This window comes from Eucyclogobius newberryi, unplaced genomic scaffold (genome assembly GCF_026437365.1).
Source record: "Eucyclogobius newberryi isolate DKJ021-1_F unplaced genomic scaffold, fEucNew1.0.hap1 SCAF_5, whole genome shotgun sequence".
In the NCBI taxonomy this organism is placed as follows: domain Eukaryota; kingdom Metazoa; phylum Chordata; class Actinopteri; order Gobiiformes; family Gobiidae; genus Eucyclogobius; species Eucyclogobius newberryi.
In genome coordinates, this window is record NW_027316167.1 from 21,044,622 (window position 1) to 21,072,525 (window position 27,904).

At 41.6% G+C, this 27,904-nt stretch overlaps 2 protein-coding genes across 3 annotated transcripts; one reads left to right on the forward strand and one right to left on the reverse strand.

Annotated features, from left to right (window-relative positions):
• Positions 1–11,021: 11,021 nt before the first annotated feature.
• rcn1 (reticulocalbin 1, EF-hand calcium binding domain) lies at positions 11,022–16,115 on the forward strand. The gene is made up of 6 exons (XM_072465298.1): positions 11,022–11,420; positions 14,227–14,420; positions 14,497–14,675; positions 15,049–15,109; positions 15,193–15,392; positions 15,504–16,115. The coding sequence occupies exons 1-6, from the start codon at positions 11,191–11,193 to the stop codon at positions 15,609–15,611; spliced, it is 972 nt and encodes a 323-aa protein (XP_072321399.1). The 5' UTR covers positions 11,022–11,190; the 3' UTR covers positions 15,612–16,115.
• Positions 16,116–21,808: 5,693 nt separating this feature from the next.
• wt1b (WT1 transcription factor b) lies at positions 21,809–27,686 on the reverse strand. 2 transcript variants are annotated; one of them, XM_072465420.1, is made up of 9 exons: positions 27,089–27,686; positions 26,255–26,368; positions 25,777–25,876; positions 24,073–24,153; positions 23,718–23,829; positions 23,504–23,648; positions 23,306–23,395; positions 22,561–22,644; positions 21,809–22,444 (listed from the first exon to the last, which is right to left on the reverse strand). In XM_072465420.1, the coding sequence occupies exons 1-9, from the start codon at positions 27,507–27,509 to the stop codon at positions 22,323–22,325; spliced, it is 1,269 nt and encodes a 422-aa protein (XP_072321521.1). In that variant the 5' UTR covers positions 27,510–27,686; the 3' UTR covers positions 21,809–22,322. The 2 variants fall into 2 exon arrangements, with proteins under 2 accessions (XP_072321521.1, XP_072321520.1); XM_072465419.1 differs by having other exon boundaries at positions 22,552–22,644; positions 27,089–27,682.
• Positions 27,687–27,904: the final 218 nt, after the last annotated feature.

Here is a 27,904-nt window from a genome sequence, read left to right on the forward strand (position 1 = left end):
CTTCAAATAAGTAGCGAGTTATCACATACATTAAATTCATCCGATGTTTTAGTGCTTAATATGATGTCATGAGTTTGGGGGAAATGCCTGCATGTATTGTTATGCTAATTTCCCTCAATAATAATACATGTCAATAAATCATAAACAAATAAAAGTTGGCTGATGCGCAGTGACGGTGAATGGATTTATGTGGAGCTTCTGTGCCCCCTTGTGGCATGATCCGCATCCACACTTTTTAATTGAAAAATAAATTTCTCTTTTCTACGGGGAAAATAATCCGTGAACTAATATATTGGATTGATGTAATTACCAGTCCAGACTATAACATAGTTTAACAATAAGACTATGCTCATGTGTCTGTTTGGTATTTATGTGCACATTATTGACCAACATTTTTGACAATTAATTGGTGTCTATGTCATCCAGGAATTCCATAGCAAGAAAAAAGTGAATTATGTCAACTGGACAAACGTTTTTAAGAAAAAAAAAAAGAACTTCAAATGTATAGCCTCAAATTATGTCAAATATTTCACTATATCACGCTGTGCAGTGTCAATGTATTTATCTGAAGCCCAAAAATACCCTTAAATGACCACATAGGATCAGGTTTAAAATAAAAACCCAACCCACACTTAACCGGGAGCATTTGATTAGAGTAAACACTTTAAATATTAACTTGCACAACAAAACCAATTGAGGACACACCATATTTTACATTAAAACTAATATAGTCACTGCTCCCATTACAAAGATTAGTGACTTATATTTAGTAATGTTTTTACACCCATATATATATATATATATATATATATATAAGCTTGGCCAAGTTGCTACATTTTCAGCATTAAAAATTGCTCGAGGTTGTCACAATTTGTGGAGATGAACTGCTGGTATTTCCAGTTAATGAGAGTGCTTTTAAATGTGGACCTGAAGCCATGACTAACCCACCTATTTTCATAGTCACTGCTGATTACAGCTGCATATATCTGACTTCCAGCTCAATAAGACTTAATTTTCCAAGTGAATGGATAGAGAGAAATGTCAAAGTTATTGAATTGTGACAGTTTCAATCACTATAGCAGAAAAATAGAGTTTGATGAATAGATATTTGCTATTTGCTCAAACCTCCTTCAAAATTCAGAATAATTGTGTGACATACTACATATTTTTTCTATCAAAATCCTGTTCTTTGTTGTTTTTACATTGTTCTTTCCAGAAACAGGACTATACCATATCAAGTTTATCGCATTGGCTGTTACTGTGCTCTGTGCAATACTATACATTTTAAAACTTATTTACACTGTGACAAAAAACACCTCCAGAATGGAAACCTGATCTCTCGTTTTTTCATTTGTTCATTTTTTTCTTTTTGTGTAAGGCTTTTTGCCATTTATGTCTGAGATCATTTCTAAACAGTCTTCGTTCATCAATGCTTGTGACCCTTATGGCTGAATTGTTTAAGTGATGTCCATGTATTTTTTTTAACAATAGTAATATGTTGTTCATTGGTATCAGGCAAATATTTGTTTCATGATTTGAAGGATTTTGTCAGGAACTTTCCCCATTCAAATTGCTTCATTGCTATATCGACAGAGGACCATTTCCATGGATTGAAACTCATAAACAGAACCAAACAGAAGACCATAAATGTTACACAGGAAACATGAATGCAAATGTCTTTCTGTCTGATTTGTATCCAAAACGTGTCTATAAGTGATATGACTTGTTATGAAAGTACCTTGTCTTCCCTGTTCTAGACTGGCATTTACTTGCCAATTTCTGCCTTTAAGTGCAAGCTTTAAGAGCAGTGTTTTATCTACACCTAAGAAAGCTACGGACTGGGACAATTTAACAGGCAATTTAACTGATCGTGTGTTAGTGAAGCTGTCTGAGTCGCGCTCTCTGCCAGAATGCCATGGTATGATGGATGTAGGCAGTCTGGGCTAGGTAAAAACACACACATACTGACAGGCACACAATTACACACACGCTGCTACTCAACACACAGATACACAGAGATCCAGCGCCATATTTTCCCAATACAAACACATATGGGCCCTTCCACAGCCAACCCCCTTCCATTAAGTCAACATCTTGTGCTGGCGGTTGGAACAGAGCAGGGCTGGAGTCAGGTCGTCCAAATCCGTCAGTAAGAGGAGGCACAGGCGTTTGTCATCCCCCTCTCTGGGCACGGTCCTGTTGGAGAGAGGGAGAGGGGCGACAGAGGGTGGTGCAGCCATGGAGCATCTGGCTCTGCTCGAGCTCCAGCTGCAGGGAAATGGAGGGGGGACAGGAGCCACGCGACAGCCCAGGGGAAACCACGGCACTAAGGCAGCCAAGAGCTCTCCACTACAACCACCAGGCCTGATCCTCTTCTTTTGCTGTGGTGAGGTGTAACCCTGCAGTTACAAGGAGAACGGGTTCCGAAGTTACAAGAAACACCATATTACTTGTGATGAAGTTGAGAAGGTCACATTTAGTCAGCACCGCGATAAGCACAGTTGACACGCAAAAAGAAGGTTTGATTTGAAGAGTGGATGTGGACTTTTTTTCCCCACTTACGTCTGTAGGGGTCATCCAGGTGTTATGGGTATGTGTAGGCCAGATTGCACCATGGCAGATCTCTGTCACTAAGGTTTTAAGAGGAACTAGAGTGCCATAGGGACAAATAATGGCTTTAGTAACTTGGTTACAATTTACACTTTTTACACTTTTTTTACAACAATTACACATTCATAAGTTTCTTCTGTTGTTGTCTTAATAGTATAGGTAATGGATGAAAGCATTGCTTTGAAAATACTTTTATTTTTACTTACAATTTATGGAATTAATCTTTTTATCTCTTGATCTTTACTGATTTGTAATTTTTGGTTACTGACATTTTTATGATATATTTTATGACATATTTGATTATATTTTTATGATGTATTCTGAGCATCTGCTTTGGTGTCTTTAAGTGGCCACTACTATTCTTGAGGCCACTCCTATTCAAACGTCAGTCCCAGCCTCAAATTAAAAATTCACCTTGCAAGTAAGACGTTGTGCAGGATTTGAACGCATAAAGAACAACAATGGCATTTAAGAAGTACAAAAACGTTATCGCAATAAGTGGTTGTTGCAGTTAAAATGGTGCAATGTATTTTTGTATGTTACTAAATGCAAATGCATGTGTTTTAAAGTTGAAAAGGGGGGCAGATTACATAAGATCTATCTTTTCTGCTCCTTTTCATACATTTTTTGTATGCAAAACTGTGTCACTGATGATGTCTTAAATAAATAAAATTGTTAACCGGTGATAAAGAGAAGGAATAGCAACATGAGGCAAGCTGTTTTAAGCTGCATTTAACCCAAATGAGTTATTATTTAATTCTTATACGATGCATTTGATGAATGAAAAAGCAAAACCCTAGGAAAAAAGAAATCTTGTAATGTTGTATCGCTGAATGTCAAAGAAAAAAGGTTGTCCAAACATTGCCCCAAAGATGACAGGCCACACTTGTGCAGCCACTGCCCACAGACACACAGCGCTCACCACTGATGTGTGGCCAGTGGCAGGCGTTTAGCACCAGACTGTCTCAGGCAGGGCATTATTGGATCACGGATTTATGGACAAATCTAACCCTAAAGCTGGAAGTATTAGCTGTAAATATTGTGTGTCTTTCGGGGGTTTGGTCTGAGGGGACAGGGATTTCTAACAAAAGAGGGAGATTCAATGAGAAGTTGTGACTCCTTTAAGGGCTGCATGGATTGTGTTTACTGTGACCTTTATGGGGGCAGTCTGAAGCACGCAGATCCCCAGTTTAAAATGTCCACAAGGTTTAATTAACCCAATTTTCTTATTGGGCCCCTGGGACTCTAAATTAGACTATTTGAGTACAGAGGCCTCTCCACAGAAGCAATCAAATACAATTTAAATGTATTTATGCAAATAATTAACATGTTAAATCAAAATGCTCTTACTTCAAAGCCTGGTATAGGTGCGCAGGCACTGTGCCAGTGCAATGAAAAAACAAAGAAACAAACAAAGAAACAAACCAACAATTGCCCCTGTTTACTCACATCTCATATCCAGCTCATATCCATCTCATCCCACCGTGTCACAGTCTCCCGGACAGTCTGTGGGCTAATCCTCTTTTCATGGTCTTCATTACGACCTGTCAGGACATAAATTGACAGTAAATTGTCTTGTTTATGAACACGGCCCTGGAACAGCATCCTTAAAGACTACGCTCTGCTCCCTCTACCTCCCCCTCTTTAACAGTGACCAAGAGGATCAATTAAGACGCAGCAGAAAATGAGTCTGACCCTGAACAATTCCTCTTTTCACTCTCGCACTGACATTCACACACCCACAGGGCCCCCGCACATCCACTATCTTGTTTTAATGTGACTCCTAAAACATTACGTCTTCTGTTGATGACCCCCTTTCAAGACCTATTCAGACAGATATACTTGCTTGCCACACATTTGAAGCCTGGCCATGCTTGACGGAGCGCCACATCAACTTGACTCAAAGGCTTGGCTTCGGCCTTTGCCATATAACACAGTAATTACTAGATCAAATCTGTTCAAACTGGGAAACGCTGTTCTGTGATCCCTCCTATACCAATCAGCACACCGAGGTATGGCTGCTCAACTATAAATTGCCGACTTAATTAAAACCAGGACCTCTCTGTCATCTAATTACAGGGAGAAAAGGTTATTGCTTCAATGCAATTTTCCAAATATGATTCCTTCACAGTTATTAAAGGCTGCGGCGTCGTTTATTGTTTCAGATTTTTCAACATGGAAATGGTCCCAGTGACAGACGTAATGACTCGGGGAAAACGCTTCATTTCGATAGTGGCCTGGCACAGCCATTTGTGTAAGATAAGTGGACCGGGCAGCAGCAGGGAAATGTCACGAGAGGCGTCCCATGATTGCCTCCACTTTACAGTTGTCATTAAATAGAGCAAAGGTTCCTATTCTCCTATATGGCAGCGATGAGAAGTTTATTAATCTGTCCTCAATAGTAGAGCCAGTGAGTTATAACTATGGAAAATAACAAGAAAGGCAAAAGAGTGGGAGTAGGTGGTGTGAAATTGTTCTGCATTGTTTTGTCAAATTTATATCTTCTTATTTTCACAATTTGTTCCTCTTTTCTTTCCTTTTGCATTTCATGTTTTGGGGGGTTGTTAAAAGCGGGAAACAAACCTGCTTCATTGTGCAGCGCTTTTATTCCTTTTTTCCTCTGGCCTTGGGATTGGAAAAAAAAATCTTTTTTTCATTAAACTATTAGGGCTGTGAACAGTGCATTTGAAAACAAAGCTGTAGTAAAATATTCTGAAATTTTATCATAACATTTGAATGCATGTTCAATGCATAAAGGCAGGGTAAGGGCTACAATCAGGAAATGTTTTTATAAAAACAGAAACTCCAGTTGGGGTTGACTGTTACACATGACAACAGCTGAGACTGCATCGCATCACAAGCGAGAGGGCTGGTTGGTCACTTTTACATAATATTGTATCTATAATGCAATTCAGTGCAGGGAAGAAACTTAAAGCAACTTACTTCCTCTTCTGCTGTTCAAAAGTTATAGTTATTGATCACTAAAGATGTTTGATGTTAATCAAATCTTAATTAAAAAATAAATAAATTTACACTTGTGTTTTCTTGCTAATTCAGAAAATGTGTTGTATTGCTGAATAAAAAGTTAAATGAAAATAATAAAACTAAAACCAAGGCTTAAATACATTTAAGGTTTTTTCCATTAAAATACCACTGGGACAATTAACGCCAAGATCAGGTTCAAAATTCTATTTCAATAACTTTTGAAATAGTAGTAAACAGGACAATTGATGGAATCTTCTGGTACATACTTTAACCTTCTGCCTTGTGTTGAAATAGATTCTTTTAAGATGTATGTTTTTTAAGGAATTCAGAAGAAGTTAAAAAATGTGACAACCAACATCGATCTTCGGTGAATCTTCTCTTATATTTATCTATTTATGTCACCGCTGTACAACGCAGGAGTTTATCTGGGCAATGTGAGGTTCATAGAACATGAAGGAACTCGACCTTGTTTGTTTATGTCCTTTATATTATGTTATTATGTACAAATTCTGATGCTATGGAAAAAAGGGCATCAAGAGGCCACATCTGAATAGTATTGTACATTGTGGACACTGATGTTGTGTGTCTCCCACCATAGGGTTTTCTTAATTACATTAAACAAACGCCCTCTCCAGTGGGTGTGTAATGTCATGGTTAACAGAACACCCCAGGAGATGCACCCTCCACCCCTCCATCCCCCACCCTATTGAAATATTCATGTTGAAAGCCGCTCCATCTAAGGCTGGGTCGTTCACCAATGTTAGTGCAAATCCGAAATTCATATTGAAATATATAATGAAACCAAGCAATATTACTTTCTAATGCTCTTTCTAACATTACTGTATTCAAACAAAATAAATAAATATAAATAAATACATACATACATTCAGCCATTACTGTAACTTCTATATTTAACAGGGGGGAAAAGGGACGTTGGAAATTGAAATTACATAATTTCCACACAACACAATGATTCAATTTGACCTGGCAGGACTCATTTAAATACATTAACAATTCATTAATTAAATAAAGAGGCTAGTTAGCCCCAGGGCCCCTTTATAATCATAAACGGGGTGTACTATTTATGCAAAGCAGCAAAGTGCCATGTGCTGGCTTATTATGCTAATGATGAATGGCAAAATACACTTTTCCCCTGTCCATGACGGAGGATTAGGCACGGCAGTGTCAGTAAGTAGTTTCCAGGGTACAGAGTCTGCTACTTCCTATTACAGCCTGTTGAGATGAATCTGAGTAATGTGATTCTTTAAGTCGTCGTATAGTTATGATCCCAGGCCCGTCCCACATGAATTCCTCTGTATTGCTGAAAACATGTCACATGGAGTTTATAAAACAGGCCACCTCCACACTCCCACTACAAACTCATTTTAGAGTTCATTATAAGTTTGATTAGTCAGAGCTTCCTGCAGACATGCTAATAGTCCATGCAGCCATAGGCTACTGAAAAACTGTACAAGCTGATCCTCACACTTTTTGTCACACTCAAGCGTGAGCAAATTACTTATCAGAACATCTGCAAAAAGTCATTCATAGATATAATAAAAGCTCGAAGCCTCCGAGCCTCGAAATAGGTTTGATTGTCCCTGATGTTATTACGGCAATGTCGTCCAACCAACCAAATGTCGGCCATATTGGATCAAAATTAGCTAAGCATGACTCCGCAGTTTGAAAAAATGTCATACTTTTACAAACTCCTCCAAGAGCATTGGCCCAAAAAAGCAGAAATTTTGTGAAAATGGTATTGAAGAGTGGGGCATCAAAAGTTATCCAAATGACTATGATACCTGCGAATCTGCAAAATATAGGTAGAAATTACGAAATGTCTCAATCTTTAAATTTGCTGTAATTTGCACATACAAAGTCCAAATTGCATCAAATTTGGACAAGTTGTTAAACACCTTCCCCAAAACATACTTGAAGTGAAAAAATGTAATTTGTGGTAATATTGCTTCCTACAGAGTGAAATTAAATGTTAAATGGGGAGTAAAAAAATTAAATTTCAAAATTTTGTGAAATCTGGCACAAAATTATGTATTGGTGTCCCGATGAAAAAAGTCCATGAGACCCATATTTCTTACAGTACAGCCGTACTGATGACAGAAAACTCCCACATTATTCCAATGGGAAAGTGGGCAAATCCCTCTCTCTCTTTTAACATGTTTACACTTTATACTTATGAATCCCTCCTAGGGTGGTAACTCGATTAAACTCAAATTTTTGAGACTCATCCATCCACATTTAAAAAAAAAAGTACTATGGTCTTTGTGCGGCAGAGCAAACTTTGCCCAAAATATTGAAATTTGCAATAATGCCCCTATTTGTAAAGCAAAGGAGAGGATAAGGTGCGATAGCGCCATGGCTTTGGTAATAAAAAGAGGAAGATTGTTTATTATTAATAATAATTGTTTTATTTTACACCTATATTGCTGATGCAAGCTCCTAGTTTTATAGTTTCATTCACTGACACTGGCAGTAAACCTTTTTTTTTTTTTTAATCTCTTTAAAATAGATCTGTATAGTTAACATGGGTTACTAAGAATAATAAGCTATCATATGAAGGAATTCTCCCAGTGTTGAAGCTATAGGCTCTACGGAGGCTACTTTTATGCAAAATGTCTTCTTTTAACATCTCCCCTGAGGCAGTGGGTTGGTTTTTCTCATTTCTTCAGGGTAGGGAACAGTGTGTTAAGATGGCTGGGAACAAATCTTCATTCCTAAACATCAGTATGGGCCTACCTCAGGGTTCCATATTGGGACCGGTTTAGTCCCTTTATAAACGACCTGCCTTTGATCTGTCCAAGTGTCTGCTGCCATCTTTATGCAGATGATGCTGTTTTCTATGCACCCGCCAAGACTCCAGAGCAGGCAGCAGAGATTTTGTCTGCATGCATGGCTGGCTGAGGTTAGTCAGTGGCTCACTCAAAATAAGTTTGTTCTAAATCTTACAAAGACAGTCGCTCTGTGTTTTTCCATTAAAATAAATAAATAAATAATCTGGACCATACATTTCAAATCAATCTTCAAACTGAAAAAATACAGTTGGTTGATGAATTCAAATATCTTGGGTTGGTACTAGACCCCCAACTAAAATTTGACAAACACATTAAGAAAATATCCAAAACAATACAAAGAAATCTAAATTGTTTTAAACAAACCAAACGGCCCTGCTGTACATGCACGCTATGATATTCTCTCACATTTCATACTGCATGACAGCGTGGGCCCAGGCAGCTCCCTCAGCCACAAAGAAAATCGGTTCACTTTACAAGCAGGTAATACAAATTATGGAAAGAGAACCAATCCGGACGTTTTTTAGCTAATTTGAGAACTCAGGCGGAAGTGCACATGCGCACTCCCCCGTGCGGACTGATAAAACAAACATGTGCGTTTGTTTATTAGCGCGACGGATCGCTTCTCTCGTCTCCCGTAGATTTCCGTCTCTTCTGAGACAGCTCGAACTGTCTTTCTCCGTCTTCATTTTGTCCCGTACACTGAGGGAACTATATTATGATAGATCAGTGCGCTTAGAGACGCGGAAACATGCTGCTTTCCTGGGGACGAGCCGCACGCGGCTGCAGGTGAGCGGTAGGTGCGTTTTGTAATTGTTACGTGTCAGGACTAATCGGCAGTCCACGCCACGAGGAAATGAGACTCAGATTTGGGCCAAAAAATCGTCCATTACGCCTTTAAGTTTTGAAAGCTACACTAACCTGTGTTTTCTTAAATTATGTTTCAAAAGTATCAATAACTTGGCCCCTGAACTGCTCAGTACATTTATACAGAGACTTAACAGCAGCAGCAGAGTGACAAGAGGCTCCTCAAACCAAAACTGTAAAATCCCACAGAGCAGGACGTCATTTGGACAATCCTTCTCCTATAAGAGCTGTAAACTCTGGAATTCCTCACCCCCTGAAATAAAGTGCATCTCGGAGGTAAAAATGTTCACCTTCAGACTTAAGTGCTGGCTGAAAGAACATCAAAACTGTATCCACCTGTAAGAATGAAAGTGCATGAGTGATAATGCATGAGTGAAAATGTATGAGTGATAATGTATGAGTGATTTATAATAAAAACAGTAAAAGTTTGGAAAATAATTCATTCTCATTGAATACTTCTCACCTGAATATTTTGTTGTTTGAGTGATTTTAAAAATAAAATATTAGGGCATAATACATAAAGTAAAACCACAAAGTCCCTTGATGTAAAAAGCAACCAAACCAAATGATGAGACCACCAGCACCAGTCTCCAATAGGTTTGTAATACAGTATACTAAAATTAAATTATAACCCAACCAACCATTTTTACAACAACAAATAAGCTTCTGGCGTGTGTATTTTTCTGTATTTGTCAGTATTTATCGTGATACAAAAGTACTCATTTAGGCCTGAGGACATACAGTGGTGTGTTTTTTTTTTTACGCATGTTTGTTGCACTTAAATGTGTCAGGTCCTCAGACAAATATAAATGTTAGTCAAAGACAACACAAGGAAACACAAAATGTAATTTTCAAATTAATGTTTTTATTATCAAGAGAAAACCAAGTTCAAACCTGCATGGCTCTGTGTAAAAATGTAATTGCCCCTAAACCTAATAACTGGTTGGGCCTCCCTTTGCAGCAACAACTGCAATCAAGCGTCTATCACAATTATTCACACCACTGTATACGCTGGTTGTTATTGAAGTTTAATTTAAATTCTCTCTTTAACAGCAAGAAAAGTGCTTCAAATAATACACACTTCTCCATTCAATATGTTCCCTATGTATACAAATACAGAGCTATATAATTCTGGACATGCCAGGCAACATTTCTGTCGACTAGGCCCTATTATGAGTTAATTCAAGAAGCTACAAGAAACTTATCTTTGGGTTTGTTCTATTCAGTGGTTTTCAGGGTTAAGTAATCCTATAGCAGAATAATACTATGCTCTGTATTACTTATATACTTATATACTATTTGAACTATCCTCAAAAACGCTGCTACTCTAATCCAACATATTCTACAAGCATATTTACTCCCCATCTAGAGTGGTCCTTGTGAAAGTCAATAGGATCAGATGTGTCTGGTCTGTAATAAGCGTTTCTTTCTGTTTTCACTCCACTCTCACTCATGTGAACCCAGTTGCAACGTGGCGCCTGAAAACTTCTATTCTGGTCGACCTCCCGTTGACCAATAACGGGGATCCTGGCAGGAAATAAGGCTGGTCCAAGTCTCCAACGGGGAACGTGATTGGCTGCGTACGCGTGACGCAGAGACGCCAGGAAATCTCCCGGCTCGGTCGCATCCCCGTCTCTGAAATGGGACAGTAAGCTACTGGCCCAAATGGTTCGTGAGCTCTAGAGGCGTTTTCATGCGTTTTGTAACCGCGGCCCCAGGTGCGCGTCTGGTGTTTGGCGCTCGCGCTGTTGGTCCGCTACATTGTGTCGCGTAGAGGGGCAGTTACTGTGTCGCAGGTGACGCGAGGAAGAGGCTATTAGCTTCTTCTAATAGCTTCTTCTTAGAGCTTCTGGTGCTGTGGAGCGCAGGCCAACTCTAGAACCAGCCTCGACCTCAGAACCCCTCGGCCCATCTCTGACTCATGGAGGTCCAGGTCCTCAGCTTCGCCTCGGCCGTGCTCCTTCTGTGCGCCGCTGTGGTGAGTGGGAAGCCCATGGTGCGAAAAGAAAGAGTCCTCCACGACCCAGAGACCATGAGACAAGCCCACGAAGATAATAAAAGCTTCCAGTTTGACCACGAGGCGTTTCTGGGCAAAGACGAAGCCAAAACATTTGACCAGCTCACGCCAGAGGAGAGCAAGGACATGCTCGGGTAAGACGCACTCACGCGCCTCACCCCGTCACGCACACGCGCCTCACCCCCTCACGCACACACACGCCTCACCCCGTCACGCACACACGCCTCACCCCCTCACGCACACACACGCCTCACCCCCTCACGCACACGCGCCTCACCCCCTCACGCACACGCGCCTCACCCCCTCACGCACACGCGCCTCACCCCCTCACGCACACACACGCCTCACCCCCTCACGCACACGCGCCTCACCCCCTCACGCACACGCGGCTCACCCCCTCACGCACACACGCCTCACGCACTCACGCGCCTCACCCCCTCACGCACACACGCGCCTCACCCCCTCACGCACACACGCGCCTCACCCCCTCACGCACACACGCGCCTCACCCCCTCACGCACACACACGCCTCACCCCCTCACGCACACACACGCCTCACCCCCTCACGCACACACACGCCTCACCCCCTCACGCACACACGCCTCACGCACTCACGCGCCTCACCCCCTCACGCACACACACGCCTCACCCCCTCACACGCACACACGCCTCACCCCCTCACGCACACACGCCTCACCCCCTCACGCACACGCGCCTCACCCCCTCACGCACACGCGCCTCACCCCCTCACGCACACACACGCCTCACCCCCTCACGCACACGCGCCTCACCCCCTCACGCACACACACGCCTCACCCCCTCACGCACACGCGCCTCACCCCCTCACGCACACGCGCCTCACCCCCTCACGCACACACACGCCTCACCCCCTCACGCACACGCGCCTCACCCCCTCACGCACACGCGGCTCACCCCCTCACGCACACACGCCTCACCCCCTCACGCACACACGCCTCACGCACTCACGCGCCTCACCCCCTCACGCACACACGCCTCACCCCCTCACGCACTCACGCGCCTCACCCCCTTACGCACTCACGCGCCTCACCCCCTCACGCACACACACGCCTCACCCCCTCACGCACACACACGCCTCACCCCCTCACGCACACACGCGTCTCACCCCGTCACGCGCGCGCGCCCCTCACCCCGTCACGCACACACGCCTCACCCCCTCACGCGCCTGTTTGCGTGTATGTTGCGTGCTGAAACATTAAAAATTAACACGTGAGGCGCGCGCGCGCGTGACGGGGTGAGGCGCGCGCGCGCCTCACCCCGCCTCACCCCGTCACGCGCGCCTCACCCCGTCACGCGCGCGCGCCTCACCCCCTCACGCACACACACGCCTCACCCCCTCACGCACACACACGCCTCACCCCCGCACACACACGCCTCACCCCCTCACGCACACGCGCCTCACCCCCTCACGCACACACGCGCCTCACCCCCTCACGCACACACACGCCTCACCCCCTCACGCACACGCGCCTCACCCCCTCACGCACACGCGGCTCACCCCCTCACGCACACACGCCTCACCCCCTCACGCACACACGCCTCAACCCCTCACGCACACACGCCTCACGCACTCACGCGCCTCACCCCCTCACGCACACACGCCTCACCCCCTCACGCACTCACGCGCCTCACCCCCTCACGCACTCACGCGCCTCACCCCCTCACGCACTCACGCGCCTCACCCCCTCACGCACTCACGCGCCTCACCCCCTCACGCACACACGCGCCTCACCCCCTCACGCACACACGCCTCACCCCCTCACGCACTCACGCGCCTCACCCCCTCACGCACACACGCGCCTCACCCCCTCACGCACACACGCGCCTCACCCCGTCACGCGCCCCTCACCCCGTCACGCACACACGCCTCACGCGCCTGTTTGCGTGTATGTTGCGTGCTGAAACATTAAAAATTAACACGTGAGGCGCGCGCGACCCCGTCACGCGCGCGCCTCACCCCGTCACGCGCGCGCGCCTCACCCCGTCACGCACACACGCCTCACCCCCTCACGCGCCTGTTTGCGTGTATGTTGCGTGCTGAAACATTAAAAATTAACTCTGCGTGAGGGAATGTACATGCCAGCAAATGTAAGTTCTGATATTATAGTACAAGAACTCTGTGCAGACTTCTTAAACGTGAGCTTTAATCTACATCAATATTCAAACCAAATGTATCTGGTAAGGTTTGACATGAAGTATTGGAGCTTGTGGGTGACTGGGAGTAGTAATCCAAGTACAGACACAAACTTCTTATACGTTTAGGCCCTCGGGTTCAGCGAGATGGCATTATCAGTCAGTTGTTGGGTGTGCAGTGGGCGGGTCCCTCCAACGTCCCAACGTGGCAAACCATGACTAAGAATAGGCTACATTTCACCTCCAGGCCTTTTTTTTCTTCTCTTTAACTAAACTCTTGTCAGCTCTCCTCCAACCAAAGCTGTACATTTACTTTCTAGGACCTAGTGAAATAGTTGAACAAGTTTTTGACATTTCTTTATCTACTATGTTTTATAATGCCCAAAGGGAATTACAGGGATACTTATTTTGTATTTTAGGCTTATACTGTTTACAGACATTCTTAAAGAGCTAGTCCCATTTTATGTTGATCTGGTTGGCAACACCTTAACACATTATTGATGTGTATAATGCTACATCAGGCCTTCTGTGTGCGAATTAGAAATATTTGTATACAAGGTCATTAAAATGTTATAAATTCTATTGCACAAAGATTACAAACGTGAAGTAGTGCGATGGAGGGAATTAGGGAATTGAAATGTGCGTTTTAGTGGCTCAGAGCTCTCTAGTTCATATTTATTGTCAATAAATCTTAAAAACCAAAACCTCAACTTAGTCATGAGCAGAATTTCACATTATAAATTAACCCAATTGTCCTATCCTTTTCAGTAAAATTGTGGACCGTATTGACACTGACGCAGATGGCCTTATAAGTACTACTGAATTGAAGGCCTGGATAAAGCGTGCCCAAAAACGCTACGTGTATGAAAATGTGGCAAAGGTGTGGACAGACTACGACCTCAACAAAGACAACAGAATTTCATGGGATGAGTACAAACAAGCAACTTACGGATACTACCTTGGTAAGTATTTTTTGCTAGTAAATGATGCAAGAAATGTATTGAGCTCTAATGTGAGAAATGTATTATTATCCCGTAGCCAACCCAGAAGAATTTCAGGATGCATCAGATCAGTTCAACTTTAAGAAGATGCTTCCCCGTGATGAAAGGAGGTTTAAAACCGTTGATGTGAACAATGACAATGTGGCAGACAAAGAGGAGTTCACAGCCTTTCTTCATCCAGAAGAGTTCGACCACATGAAGGATATTGTGGTTCTGGTAAGTCATATAAAACTACCTAGTTCATGTACTTTCTAACGTCTCTGTGGCAACAAGGAAGTTTTAATGACTCCGAAGATTTTTTTTTTTTTTAAATTGAATTAGTGCCTAAATAACTATGGTCGGCGTTATTTTATCTTTTGAACTTTCCTTATAAGTATAAGGTTGCAAATGTGAGGATGCAGAGGTGACGCTTCTATCAGCAGACAATGCCCATAATTGGGCTTAATATGGCAGCCCAGCTGTAATATTAGTCTAATGCCATTTGCACACATCATTCAATGTGACGTGTTTCATGTATTGTATGTACAATACGTAAAGGTCGGTTTAGTGTTGACGCTATAATGACATCATTAACTTGTTTTGAATGCAGGAAACCCTGGAAGATATTGACAGAAATAGTGATGGACACGTGGATGAGGATGAGTACATTAGTGAGTTCAAAACCCGACTCAAATCTGATTTAAAGAGTTAAGTGATCACCATTAACCTTTTACTTGCGTTTGATTCACTTCAGCGGATATGTTCGCTCATGAAGAAGGCGGCCCTGAGCCGGAATGGGTCAAAACTGAGCGAGAGCAGTTTTCTGACTTTAGAGATCTGAACAAAGACGGGAAAATGGACCTGGATGAAATCCGCCACTGGATCATGCCTCTAGACTACGACCACGCTCTGGCTGAAGCCAGGCATTTGGTCTACGAGTCAGACCAGGACAAGGTAATGATAAAGTTGTGTCAATAATGGGATACATTGTAAAGATTGACCTGTAATGACAACATACATGCTGCAGGAATTGGAATAAAATTAATATTTTTCTTTGGTACTTAGGATCAATTGTTGACAAGGGAAGAAATCCTTGACAACTGGAACATGTTTGTGGGGAGCCAAGCTACCAACTATGGAGAGGACCTCACCAGGAACCACGATGAGCTTTGAGAAGAAATTACTATTTTCATTGAACTCTTTTTGCCAACCTCCATCAGGCTCCTCCACGGACACAGAAGTACACTGTGACTCAGAGTGAGAGCGAGTCTGGCCTCGTCCTACCACTACAACCCTCTAAACTAAGGCTGCCATTATAGATCATGTTTCTGACATTCAGGGACTAAACTGCTCTAAGTGGACAGGGATATCAACTGTGGTGCCTTTAGTCATGTCTCTGGCATCTGTAGATGGGGAAATTGAATATTTTAATGTGAAACTGCAGCTCCAACAATGACTGTTTTATTTATTTATAAGAGGTATTGGGACAGTGTCAAAGGCATGAAAATTTTTTACTTGTTTTTCTTGCCAGATGTTTCTGATTTGTTTATTTTAGATATGAAAACATTTCAAGTAATGGTATTGCACACATTTGTGGTGAATTGCCTGTGAATTATTATTTTGTTTTATGAATCTACTAAAGTCTGCCTCTGTTACATGTGATTACTTGTCAATTTTAACTTTTACTGTTAAACCTGTTGTAGAAATCTTACACTTTTTATTGTGTTTAAATTAAATATTGGGATTCTCCTCCCATATCCTGAGTGTGGGTCTCTGTTTTAGATTAATTTAAAGGTAGAGTAGCCTACACTCTAAAAAAGACACTATGCACAGGCCATGTCAGAAACCCGGACTTCCTTCACTGAGCTGCAGAGGCTGCACTTGCACAGGTTCAGGATTGGTGCAGGTGCTCGGCTTTAGTGACCATTCAGATCAGAGAGGATGCGTAAGTTTAAACACACTGGATTTCAGCTTCTGAACTGGCAACCCAAATGTAATTTTATTTTGTTTTAATAAATATATTTTAAGATGGTCATGTTTATTAAATCTGAAATCCAAATTCTACATACCATACATTTTAAATGAGTTTCTGGGGTTCTCACAACTTCTGCAAGTTTGGTAATTCATAATAAACATTTTGCTTATTCAAATTTTGCAGCTTGGAGTAAACTACTTTTTCCTCTAATCAAAAGAAAGGGTATATAAAAAGGATTAGACCGAAAACCGTAGAAGTGGGGCTTAAAAAGAACAGCTTATATGACATTGAGTGTTATGAGGACTCAGATATTTTCCACAGTAATTGCTCTTCGCACACTGTCCTGACTGAACAGAAGAGATGAAGCTGGGCTGACTTGCCTTTGCTGCTGGCTGTTGCAGGACTCTTACATGTAACTGAGAAAGTCGAGCTGCCACCCAGGCTGTCCCTTCTGCCTGCTCATGTGGAACATATGGATATATGTGTGCCAGTTAGTGGGGCAAGTCAAGCGAGACCAATGTAATAAAACTCATTAGAAGAAGGAAAGAGTCAGACCTATGAATGTGTGGGATGTGTTATACTTCAGTTTTGTTAGATCAATGTAATGTCAGGCAAAGCCGCTGAAAGTGTTGTGTTCATTTGCAAAAACAATTATCTCAGTTTTTAAAAATGGTCTCCAAGTTGTTTTTTTCTCTTTAATACTGTCGTCTACAAATATTATTAATACTACTGCTTGAGGGAATTTGCTCGAGAAGGGATGGAATACGTTTTTATTGCACCAAAATAAAATAGGCTGTTGAAATCAAAAAGTTGATTGAAAATATATTTTTCAAATGGCATTTATTTGTTCTTGCGATTGAACTTTTCCTATTTTAATGGGTGTCGTCATTTGGAGTAAAGAAGAAAAGCTACTATTTCAGTTCTGTTGGCTGTTGGCTAGTAGTGCTGGCAAAACCCCCCTTTTAATAACCCTTTAGAATAATATTTAAACCTATACAATTTTGCTTTAAGCAGCTAAATAGTGAAAATCTTCTCTGGCATATGTCAGGTTACATCTTAGTACACGGAAACAATGTATGAGTGAAGGTTAACATACATTGGCCTATGCATATTCATGTAAATGAGCTAAATATGTGTTTGCATGTGCGAGGTCTGTGGTCTAAATTTGCCTGGCGGTCATGCTTAACAGCCGGCCCCTGACGCTCCTGATCGCCTCTTAATCATTGGCACTGGGGGAGTGTTTGTACATAATGACTTCAGACGTCTCTCATATGAGTGTCTGTGGACATCATGTGCTTTGGACTAATAATAATGAGCCCCTGGGACAAAACACGGGGGAGAGAGCACGAGAATGAGGCTTGTAAAAGTTGAGCTTATTGGACGTCTGAATTGATTTACGCTCCTCCTCCTCTATAGAATCATCTTCTCTTGTCCATCAACAATCTTCTTTTTAAATAGCATTTTATAGCACTGTGCCATTTACTCAGAAAACAATTAACAGCAAAGCCTGAATTGCTTGTTTGATCGTTTGTCCCGTCGTGCTGCTCTTCTGGGGGTTGTAGCCGATTGTATATTATGCCCTGACCCATTCTTTTGGAGCTCCATAACAGGTCCTCAAAGTTACATTTATTTATGTTTCGTAATAGTACACATTTTATACAAGTTTATGCACATAAAGGGTGAAAGTATTTGAAATTCTTACAGTAATTGTGTAGTTAGAAAATTCAAACTGATATTTTTGTTGTCACCACTTATTATCAGACAAGTCCAAAAATATTCCTTATATTCCTTAAGTATCTGATACAATACCTGCTAAGGGATTATGTGCTGTACAATGACGCTTGAAGAACTGCATTAATCTACAGCTAGGGGTCTTTGCTGATTGGACACATTTTGGAATTGTATTGATGATTAGGTAGAAAAAGTCCTACTTCCTAATTTTAACAACTACTTCTGCTCATCTATCATTTTTGACTTATTGAGGTCCTGTCAGGTCTGTGTAGATAGGAAATTGCACATTAATAGCTACACAATTAGAGAGAGGGCCTTAAACTGCCATATATTTTAATTTAGCAACCATAAAGCTAGTGAGTTGGTAAGTAATTGTAAGTGCTTCCAAAGGATAGGGTCTGGATGGTTCAGATACAATTACAGCCTCATTTCTGCATCTCTTTGATAGAGTGTTCATTAAAAGGCTACAGTCAAAGAGGTCCACAGAGGAGTTGTTTTTGGAGTTCGCATTGGCTTGGGACAGTCCTATCCCAATGAGACTGATGTCTTTGGAAAAAACACAGATCTCGCTCTATTTGACTGTGGCCCTTCCTCTCTCTCCACATCTCAGCATCTGGTTACCTTTGGGATGGTGGGTGATGGGGGTGATGCTGGGCTCTTGTTTTATCTCTTTCCTGTCCTATGCTCCCCTGGGCTCTTGTGTTGGTTTGTGATCTGACATCTCACATGATAGAAATATGTCTAATCCTGTTAGAAATGAACATCCTCATGTAGAGCAGGAGACAGCAGGAGGGGTTGTGGAAGATGAAAGATAGCTGAGGGCAGAGGCAGTTTAAAGCTTAGTGCATGTTGGTTCTTTTCACTATGAGTGTGTTTGTGTGCCTTGTATCCTCATGGGAATATAGGACGGCTGCTGCCTTCATGACAGACTCCTCTCAAGGTGTTTTCCCTCTGTCTTTGTGGAGTGTGCTTTTCTGCTCCCTGAGTGAGAAAGTTTACCCTGTAGGCCCCATCTGAGCTCCAGGCCCCCAAGGCCTGAGCAGTCCCAGAGCTGCTCCACACCGGAGCCCCTCCGGCAGCCTCAGACCACAGGGAATACCCCCAAGAACCAGGGCCCTCAGACTGTAGCAAAGCTTAGCTCTACAGCAGAGCAGCCGCAGGGAAGAAGCGCTGTCTGGGAATACCACTAAATCCATGCTTCACTGAACATACAAAGGGGCCCGGCCAGCGCCTCCTGTTGGCACAGCCAGGCTGCTGCGTGCTGGTCTCTTTGTAGCCCTGTGAGTTTAGTCTCTGGGGCCCTGACCTTGTCAAGAATCCCTGGGGGCTCATTGAGGCCTCAGTGTGCTACATGTGTACTGACCTTTCCAGTCCTGAAGGTTAAACAATGTCTTATTTGGCCCCAAGATTCACAATATCCTCATGTGAAATACACCTGAGCATTCAGGAAATAAGCAGTTATATGTTCAGCACATTTGCTTTACACTGGTTAAGTATCAGTGGACGAGACCTAATCACAATTATTCATCAACTTGTTATTTTCTTTCAGTTATCATTTGTCATCATTTTAATTGTAAATGTGTTTGATGTAATTTATACGATGTAGTATTAATTGACAACTACCACATTTGAGACCCGGCCCACATTAGGATGTCAATGGCCAGAATGACAATGGGACCTTGTATGTGTGGTTTATTGTCACCTTGTCACAACTGTGTCTGTGACGATGTATTTTTACTGTCTTTGGGTGAAAGTCTCTCGATGTAAAGTCTACAGTGTCTCTGTGCCAATGAGGTTGATCAGTCATACATTCAGCAGACACACTGCAGGAGACACACATGGATCTGGAGGCTGTGAAGTTAGCGTGCCTGCTGTCCTACAGATGTCTTGGGCTGTGCATTACCAGGTGTACGTCACCTGAGATTACCCACGCTCACACCCCTTAAAGGCACACAGCCAACAGCTGAAGGGGCATCTGGTGGCATGTGCATGGGAGTTTGTGCATGTTTCTGTGTGTTCATGCGTTCAAATTACTGATAACATTTTACAGAGCGAGCTATAGATAGTCCTACACTTTTGTGGTATGTCCCTATACAAAATGATATCCTATCATTTACAGCATTCCATTAACAGTAGCCCGGTCGATATAACATTTCACTTGCCTGTTAAGACACTCACCATCATCATGAATTATATTTGTTTATGATAATACAGCTACATACAGTATAATACCTGCTGTGTTTTTTAGAGCAAATACATTTATTATATATATTTTTAATCTGATTACTGCTTATTGGTGATTAGAGCCCATGCAAAATCGATGGTCTCAAAGTGTACACCACAGTTAATAAATCTCACTGGGGGGGAAATGTTGCATTCTTGCACAATGTTGTACAGTAAGCTGCAAAAACATCTAAATCGTTACTTAAAAAATCAAAACTGTCCAATTTATTCAAATGTTCATCGCAGCTTGTGCATACATGAACTAGGCCTTATAAATGGTAAATACCTGCTTTCGATTTTTTGAAATTCCAGATGAAACTGATCCATAGACAACCGCTCTGGTTTAAGGTGTGAGTAAAGTGCTCTGACATGCTCCTCTTTCTGGTGCTCCCTGCAGAGACAGAACAAAGAGGCTCCACAATCAAAGTGAACTGGATTAGGTTCAAGAACATCACAGCCCAGACTTGCTCAACACTGTTAATGTGGAGTGGAAAAAACAACCTAAACCACCACTTCAAATGGGAGGCTCGTGACCCTGGAATACAAGAACGGTATTTTAATCTGTCTGGTTGTCCGGGATGGAGTTGTGCAGGTGCAGACAGAGGAGATACAGTAAAGACATGATGCGTGTGATTAGAAAGCCAAATAAGTGCATGCATAGTTAATCAGATAACACAATTTACACACGCCCTGACATTAATCATCGGTGCCTACATGTCTTTTTATTTATTTATTATTTTTGTAAGTTTTAATAGTAGTAGTTTTTCTTTGTTTGTTTGTGTCTTTTAAATGTTTTTCTGGCAGCCAGATATTAAGTGGACATCTAAAGTGCAGAAAAGAGCGTTTACGGTTCACATTTATCAATTGAAAACGGTTCAGTGCGCTCAAATTGCGCCCCTGGAATAGGTTGACACTGCCACCCTGTGGTCAAACTGTGTCAGACGCATAATCGCTGTTGAAACTGAAAGTGTTATGTCGAAGCAAATTCTTTGTTTTTTATTCTTGAGCTTATCAGGCAGAGACAGCTTCAGCGTGTAGCATTTCGGCAGTTTTCAGACACAGAAATGTGATCGTTTATTATCACTTGTGACAGAAAATAAACTACCATTTTGGGAATGGGAAGCTAGATATTTCATGTTTCTTGACATTGTCTGTTTTACAAACTTCATAATCCTTGCATCCACCAAAATTCGAGTTTTCACAACAATAATAACATTAACAACAGTATTTTTTTTAAGAAGTTTGTTATTGAATATTGTATAATGATGAAAAACGTTATATAAAAAAAACATGATAAAAACATTGTAACAAAACAAAACGTCACTGTTTTTGAAATAAATGACCAAACGGAAAATCTTTAAATGATGAGCAAGAGTCATATTTTTAGGAATGTGCTCAAAGTCCTTTAACTGACAAGAATCATGCGTTTGTAATTAAGCCACCACTTGAAGCTATTGTCATGTTCCATGTGGTTAAGAGCAGTAATTACAACGATATTACATAAACCGTGTCAACAAATCTTCAATCTGACTTTCAAACAGCAAATGCCATCATACAATTCCGACCAGTCCATGAATTCATGATGTTACATGAACCCAGCCTATCCTTGTGTGACTCATTTTTAGTTTCCTAAATCCAGTTTTCAAAGTACAACAAAAGAAAAAGCCAGTGCAAGTTACATCACATTACATTTTACCATTTAACATTTAACATTTGGCTCAGAATGAATGCACCTAATTAAAGTTAAATAACAAAGCAAGTGCCACATTAGGAAAGTGAATCTCCCACTGTCATCTGGCCAACATAAAGGCATCAGCTGCTCTCCCCACTTCAGAAAACCTGGCATGGCACCATCTAAGCGCTGACCAGGCTCCTGCACCGTCGGTCCCCATCGCTGGCACAGCACATTGTCACCTTCGTCTTCGCCCTCCTCTTCACACCGCGGCTGCTGTGGCTCAGATGGCTGGCTGCAGTTTGTTCAGGTTCCTCTGGTGCATGCTGTGGTGGCGCACCAGCTCGTCGGACCGCGCAAACTTCTTCTGACAGTTGGACCAGCGGCAGGTAAAAGGCTTCTCACCTGACAGGGCCAAGAGAGAGAGGTGATCATGGGTTTAGTCTCTTTAAATAGAATGAACTAGGATTTGGAGTCAGAATACATACGTAGAATAATAAAGGTATACGCACTTGTTTTACCTGTATGAATCCGAGTGTGTGTCTTAAGGTGGTCTGACCGTGAAAACTTTCTCTGGCATGTCTCACACTGAAAGGGCTTCACACCTACAAATACATCAAGCATAGCCAACATGAATAGTGCTATAAAGATGAATACTGGCTTCTTTTTAGGTCAGTTTTGTGCATATTTCCTCATATTCACTATTGTAGTCCAACGTGTCACTTCCCTATTGCATTTCGTCACATACTTTATGCAGGTTCAAGTAATGCTGCCAATTTTGTACTCAAAAAAAGTAAAACGTTCACATTTTTATTGCAGTTTTAGTAAAATTTTAGATTAATCTTCTGCATAAAACTTGATTAATTAAAAACATTTCTGAGCAGATGCTGCAGGGATGTTTGTCTCTGTGTTTGTCGACGGAAACAAAGGTGAGACAGCCAGCATTTGATACAATTAGGACTACAGTCAGTGCTCGTAGTAATTTTAAATGTAAGTAATTATAATTACATGGTCAGAATATCACAATTACACAATTACAAGTACAAGGAAATTGAAAAATCTACTCAAAAAAGTACAAGCCACTCAGAAGAATTGCAATGATTTAAATTTTCTTTCTGCCATAATATTAAAAATCATACAATTGGAACATTTTAAATGATTAACTAAGGCGAGTTTATTATAATTCCATGATATTTGCAAACCCTTCTGTTTGATTTAACATTGTACAGTGTTTATAGGCTCATAAGTATATGCCACGACAGTTACCTGTGTGTCGACGCTGATGTCTTTTTAATTGATCGGAACGAGAGAATCTGCGGCCACACTCCGTTAAGTCACACTGGTACGGCTTCTCCCCTGCAAAAATATCAAATTATGTTTTTTTTCTGTAAATCATTTCCTTCGACAACCTATTAAACTATATATGTGTTTATTTCAAGCCCTCACCCAGAACAGAACGCTCACCTGTATGTTTGCGCCCGTGCATTTGCAGATGTGACAGTTTGAAGTATCGTTTGCTACAGCCGGGATAAACACACACAAATGGCCGCTTTTCATTTGTGACAGACTTTGCCGTAGATGGGGTGATACCGGGAACATGACACACATCCTGCACACAATATGAACATTAAAACGTGTACGACAACATGAGAGAAGTAAGTGTTGTTCCCTTCCTAACCTGCAATCCTCTGAAGACACTATGCGCGTGGATGTGGTATTGAGCGCTGCAGCTCACGAGCATCGGAGGAGGCACAGGAGCTGGATCAGGCTCAAAGCTACAGCCGGGGCCACTGACAAAACACAAACAAATCCATTAACATGACACCTAAATGATAGAACATATATTATTAGCAAAGTGTGATGATTTCATTGATGAAGATCTGCAAATGTTTTCAGTTTGTTCGATCCCTGCACGACCACATTTTTGTTGCTGAACTTCTTTATTTGCTTTTGTCCACTTAATTTTTCTTCTTCAAGGCTATCGGCCTGGCAAGTGCACTGTCAAACTGTAAAGTGGATAAAAGATTGTGTACCTCTTATTGGGAGGGGCCAATGTATTCATCTGGTTCCACGTCACACATTCCAGCTGAGATGCCATTTGGTACAGGTTATCACTGTAAAACAGGCCCGACATCTTTATTATCACATGCCCTTTTGGTTTTGCTATCAGTAAAAAGATTTAGCAAACGTATTTACACTGACAAACACATCCCTTTCCATAATTTCTTTAAGCAAGTGTATCCATTGCTGTATTCAAGTGCGAGTTAGTAATTAATCACGCACACAATTCACTGCCATATTTGTGTCTCTATTTGCATTTTGACACTAGAACCGGTGAACACTTCATCAACCACAAATGGCACCTTCATTTTTCAATCTCCACTTCATCTAAAACAGGGGTCAGAGTTCCCCAGGAGGTCACTAAGTACCAAGGAGGGGGCCATAGGATGATTTCAAGATTATTTATCCAAAACGACACTGCGTTTACTATAGTTTCACAAAAAAAAACTCTAAAATTATTACAGGTTTTGTTTTACGATGAAACATTTGAGGGGGTCAAAAAAGTTTTTTTTTTTTTTTTTTTACATTCACTTTTGAATGATACAAAGAACAACATCCAGATCTACACATTTTAGTTCTTGTTCTGACCTAATCCCAATTTGGGCTAAGGCAATTTCAAGATTCAGCTAATTTAATGTTTTGTTCTTCTCCAGTATGGACAACAAAGGGCAATTTAGGGAAAGTCCAAATGGTTCACTTATTAACACATCCTGTCCACCCAGTACACTCCTCCCTGGCTTCATTAAAAACATGGGCTCTGAGCCATTCTTTACCTTGGCAACTATCTCTGCACTGTACACACACACTTACTAGGGCCATACTGTGAGCTGAGGTTTTAGCTGAGCGAGTCCGTGCCTAGTACTCCTCGGCCCGGCGCATTACATCACTCAGTCCGCTGTATCATTACAGACGGGAAAAAGTGTTTCGGGGGAATTCTGGACAGCATTCCTGAAGAAGTCCTTGAGGAGAAGGATACCGATGGCTCCCTAATCAGCCCAAAGCTCTGGTAAAAAACAGTGGAAGCACTCACTGATATATGACTTTATATACACACGGTTTGAGGGCTTCCATGCAGCTCAAAGTCTTTCTCTTATCAGCTGCTGGTCCTGTATTTGGGTTGAACATGTTCCTTTTCTCCAAAAACATTGCTTAGGCGGCATGCAAAGAATTTCATCCTAATTTACCCCAAGAGATGTTCTGCATCAAAATGAAAACATGCAGGAGACTGTTACAGAGGTTAAAATAAGGCGATTCAAGAGATTCAAGGCCCTTCCAACTTCCCTCCACTGTTGTATCCCCTGTATATATATATATATATATATATATATATATATATATATATATATATATATATATATATATATATATATATATATATGTACATAGGGACACAGCTGAAAAGTTTAGTTTACTGTTATATTTACACTGTTTATTGTCCTGGAAATATCACAATATCCCAACTGGAGTGTGTCACACATCTGTGTCTGTGTACATACAATCTTAAACCAAAGGTTTGTCATTCCAATGACATTACATTATACATTTCATTAGTTTGTCTTTTGTGTCAATCTACATTTTAGGTGCCTCATACAGTAAATGTCCTTTTGCTAAATACACATTTTTAACTACTAACAAATTGATAACAAACATAAGTTAAAGTAAAATGACGGTTTTACCTGTTGTAGTTTCGCAGAAGTAAAGCTTGGTTGCTTGGACATGATTCAGAAGGACTGTGGCACCCAAAGACAGGAGCGGGAACTGTGTATTGCTGATCAACTGTAAATAAAGAAAATAATGCTAAAATCTCAAATTGTGTTACAAAAATGTAAGAATAGAGTTCCAAGCGTGGGCCACCCCAAACGTGGATTATGTTATGTATTCTATATTTCAGGGTGACAACAGATCAATCACTAGTTTGACATAGCACTGACATAAAGGCACTTTCCCATGTCCAGAGTCATTAAGTTAAAAGTATAAAAAGACAACCTGAGTGTGTTTACATTCGGATATGACAGAAACTGAAGTGATGTGACAGAGGAAAATGGATTTGTTGTGATATGTAAAATGATGGGTTACTTATATAACCTTGCAGTGACATGACAGTTATACGGTCTGTGAATTAATGTAGTGAAAACAAAAGGACAAGAAGTTTACCTGTGTTGTTTGATGGTGAAAGTGTGTCTTCATATTTGAAGGACAGGCTGGGGAGCTGGTGAGACGGAGTGAGGCCATAGCTGGGGTTGTTCTCCAAGCCCATAACTCCATAACCTATGAGAACACCAGAACTAAAATATAAGTTGAGGAGTTGGTCCATTAATGCATGCACACATTTTTGGATTTTACATTGAAACTACATTTAAGCTACAATAATTTCAAAGTTTCAAATAAAGAAAATGCATTCAAATTACATTTTACAGTCACATTAACTAAAGTGAGCCACAAACATGTTACACCATAGCTGAGTAAGTCATGAGTCAGAACTAAAAGTGAAGTTCCACTGAATTCAGATCAAGTGCCTCTCTGAGTATTTTATCAGACAGACCTCTCTCCCCCGAGAAAGCACTGAATAATGTGGCATTAAGACAAACTCCCTGTGATATTTGGATAAAGATGTATGTTGTATTTATTTCAGTAATGTCACAGTGTTGTCACCGACAGTTGACATAACTAAATACAACTTTCCTTTAATGGGAGGTAAATATTTAAACAGTAATTGTGCTTTTATTGCAATAAGCATACTCTTTTAACTGGTTATCGCCACATAAGCGGGCTCTGTGTTTTGCCAGAATGTAAACACAAATCAGAAGAAGGTTTTCCACCAGAAAATTCAGTTCAGACCTGTTCCTGACCTCGGACAGAATGACCCACTAATAAACACATTTCTCAATAATCGTAAACCACAGGTAACAGAAATTATGATATAAAAAAATGTAAAGCAAAACAATGTGGTGCAGGAAACAAATGAGAGAAAAATTCTATTCTTTTCACCTTGACTCCTGGGCGCAGAGGGACTATCCACACATGTGGGTAGATACGTCCCATTTGAGAACATCCTGGCCTGGCCTGCAGCTGGTTCTCCAAAGGCCCCAACTCTACCTGCCCCTGTAAACTGTCCAGCAAAGTGCACCGTGAAAGCCCCCAGACCACAGTGTGGGTCCTCGTATGTGTCTGAGGTGGGCCAGCCTGGTTCCTGTTTGATGAGCGAGGGATCGGACGGCAGACAGCAGTAAGGAGAGGTGGGATGGAGGTCTAAAAACTGACTCCATTGTCCCTCACTGACTGACATCCCACACCCTCCACTGATGCTGGGCCCAGGTAAGGATGAAACGGGGGGCGCAGGCGACAGGAGAGTCAGTTCCCGAACTTCTGAGCTCAGAGGGCCCATGGGAGCACACGGCTCTGTCAGCATCGCAGGAAAGGAGAGTCCAAAAAACAAACAAAATTAAACCGAATCCAGGTGAAGATAAAAGAGTAAAAAATATTTAACCCAAAGTCAATGTTGTAGAGAATAAATAAACACTTATAGCGGAGTGCATCCTGAGGACTTCAAGGCATTTGACTAACTTTATTTGCAGATCAGATAAAAGCGCTGCAGTCCGTTTAGAGTTGTTGAGATGGTGGGGTCTGTCCTTTGGTCTCTATCACGTCTGGCTTTTCTTATTTTCTTGAAGGCTCAAATAGGATGGACAGTGGGAGGAGCAAGACGGTGACTAACTTTGCCTTACCCTGGACACACTGGACTCCACCTAAAGTTTTAGCTGAGGAATGCCTGAAAAATAAAATAAATATAGAAAAATCAAGTTT

Coding starts and splice junctions, on each gene's coding strand:
- rcn1 (XM_072465298.1), top strand. CDS start 11,191: ATGGAGGTCCAGGTCCTCAGCTTCGCCTCGGCCGTGCTCCTTCTGTGC. Junction 11,421..14,226: donor GAGAGCAAGGACATGCTCGG/GTAAGACGCACT, acceptor TATCCTTTTCAG/TAAAATTGTGGACCGTATTG. Junction 14,421..14,496: donor AACTTACGGATACTACCTTG/GTAAGTATTTTT, acceptor ATTATCCCGTAG/CCAACCCAGAAGAATTTCAG.
- wt1b (XM_072465419.1), bottom strand. CDS start 27,509: ATGCTGACAGAGCCGTGTGCTCCCATGGGCCCTCTGAGCTCAGAAGTT. Junction 23,830..24,072: donor TTGGCCCCTCCCAATAAGAG/GTACACAATCTT, acceptor GTGTTTTGTCAG/TGGCCCCGGCTGTAGCTTTG. Junction 22,645..23,305: donor ACATCAGCGTCGACACACAG/GTAACTGTCGTG, acceptor ATGTATTTGTAG/GTGTGAAGCCCTTTCAGTGT.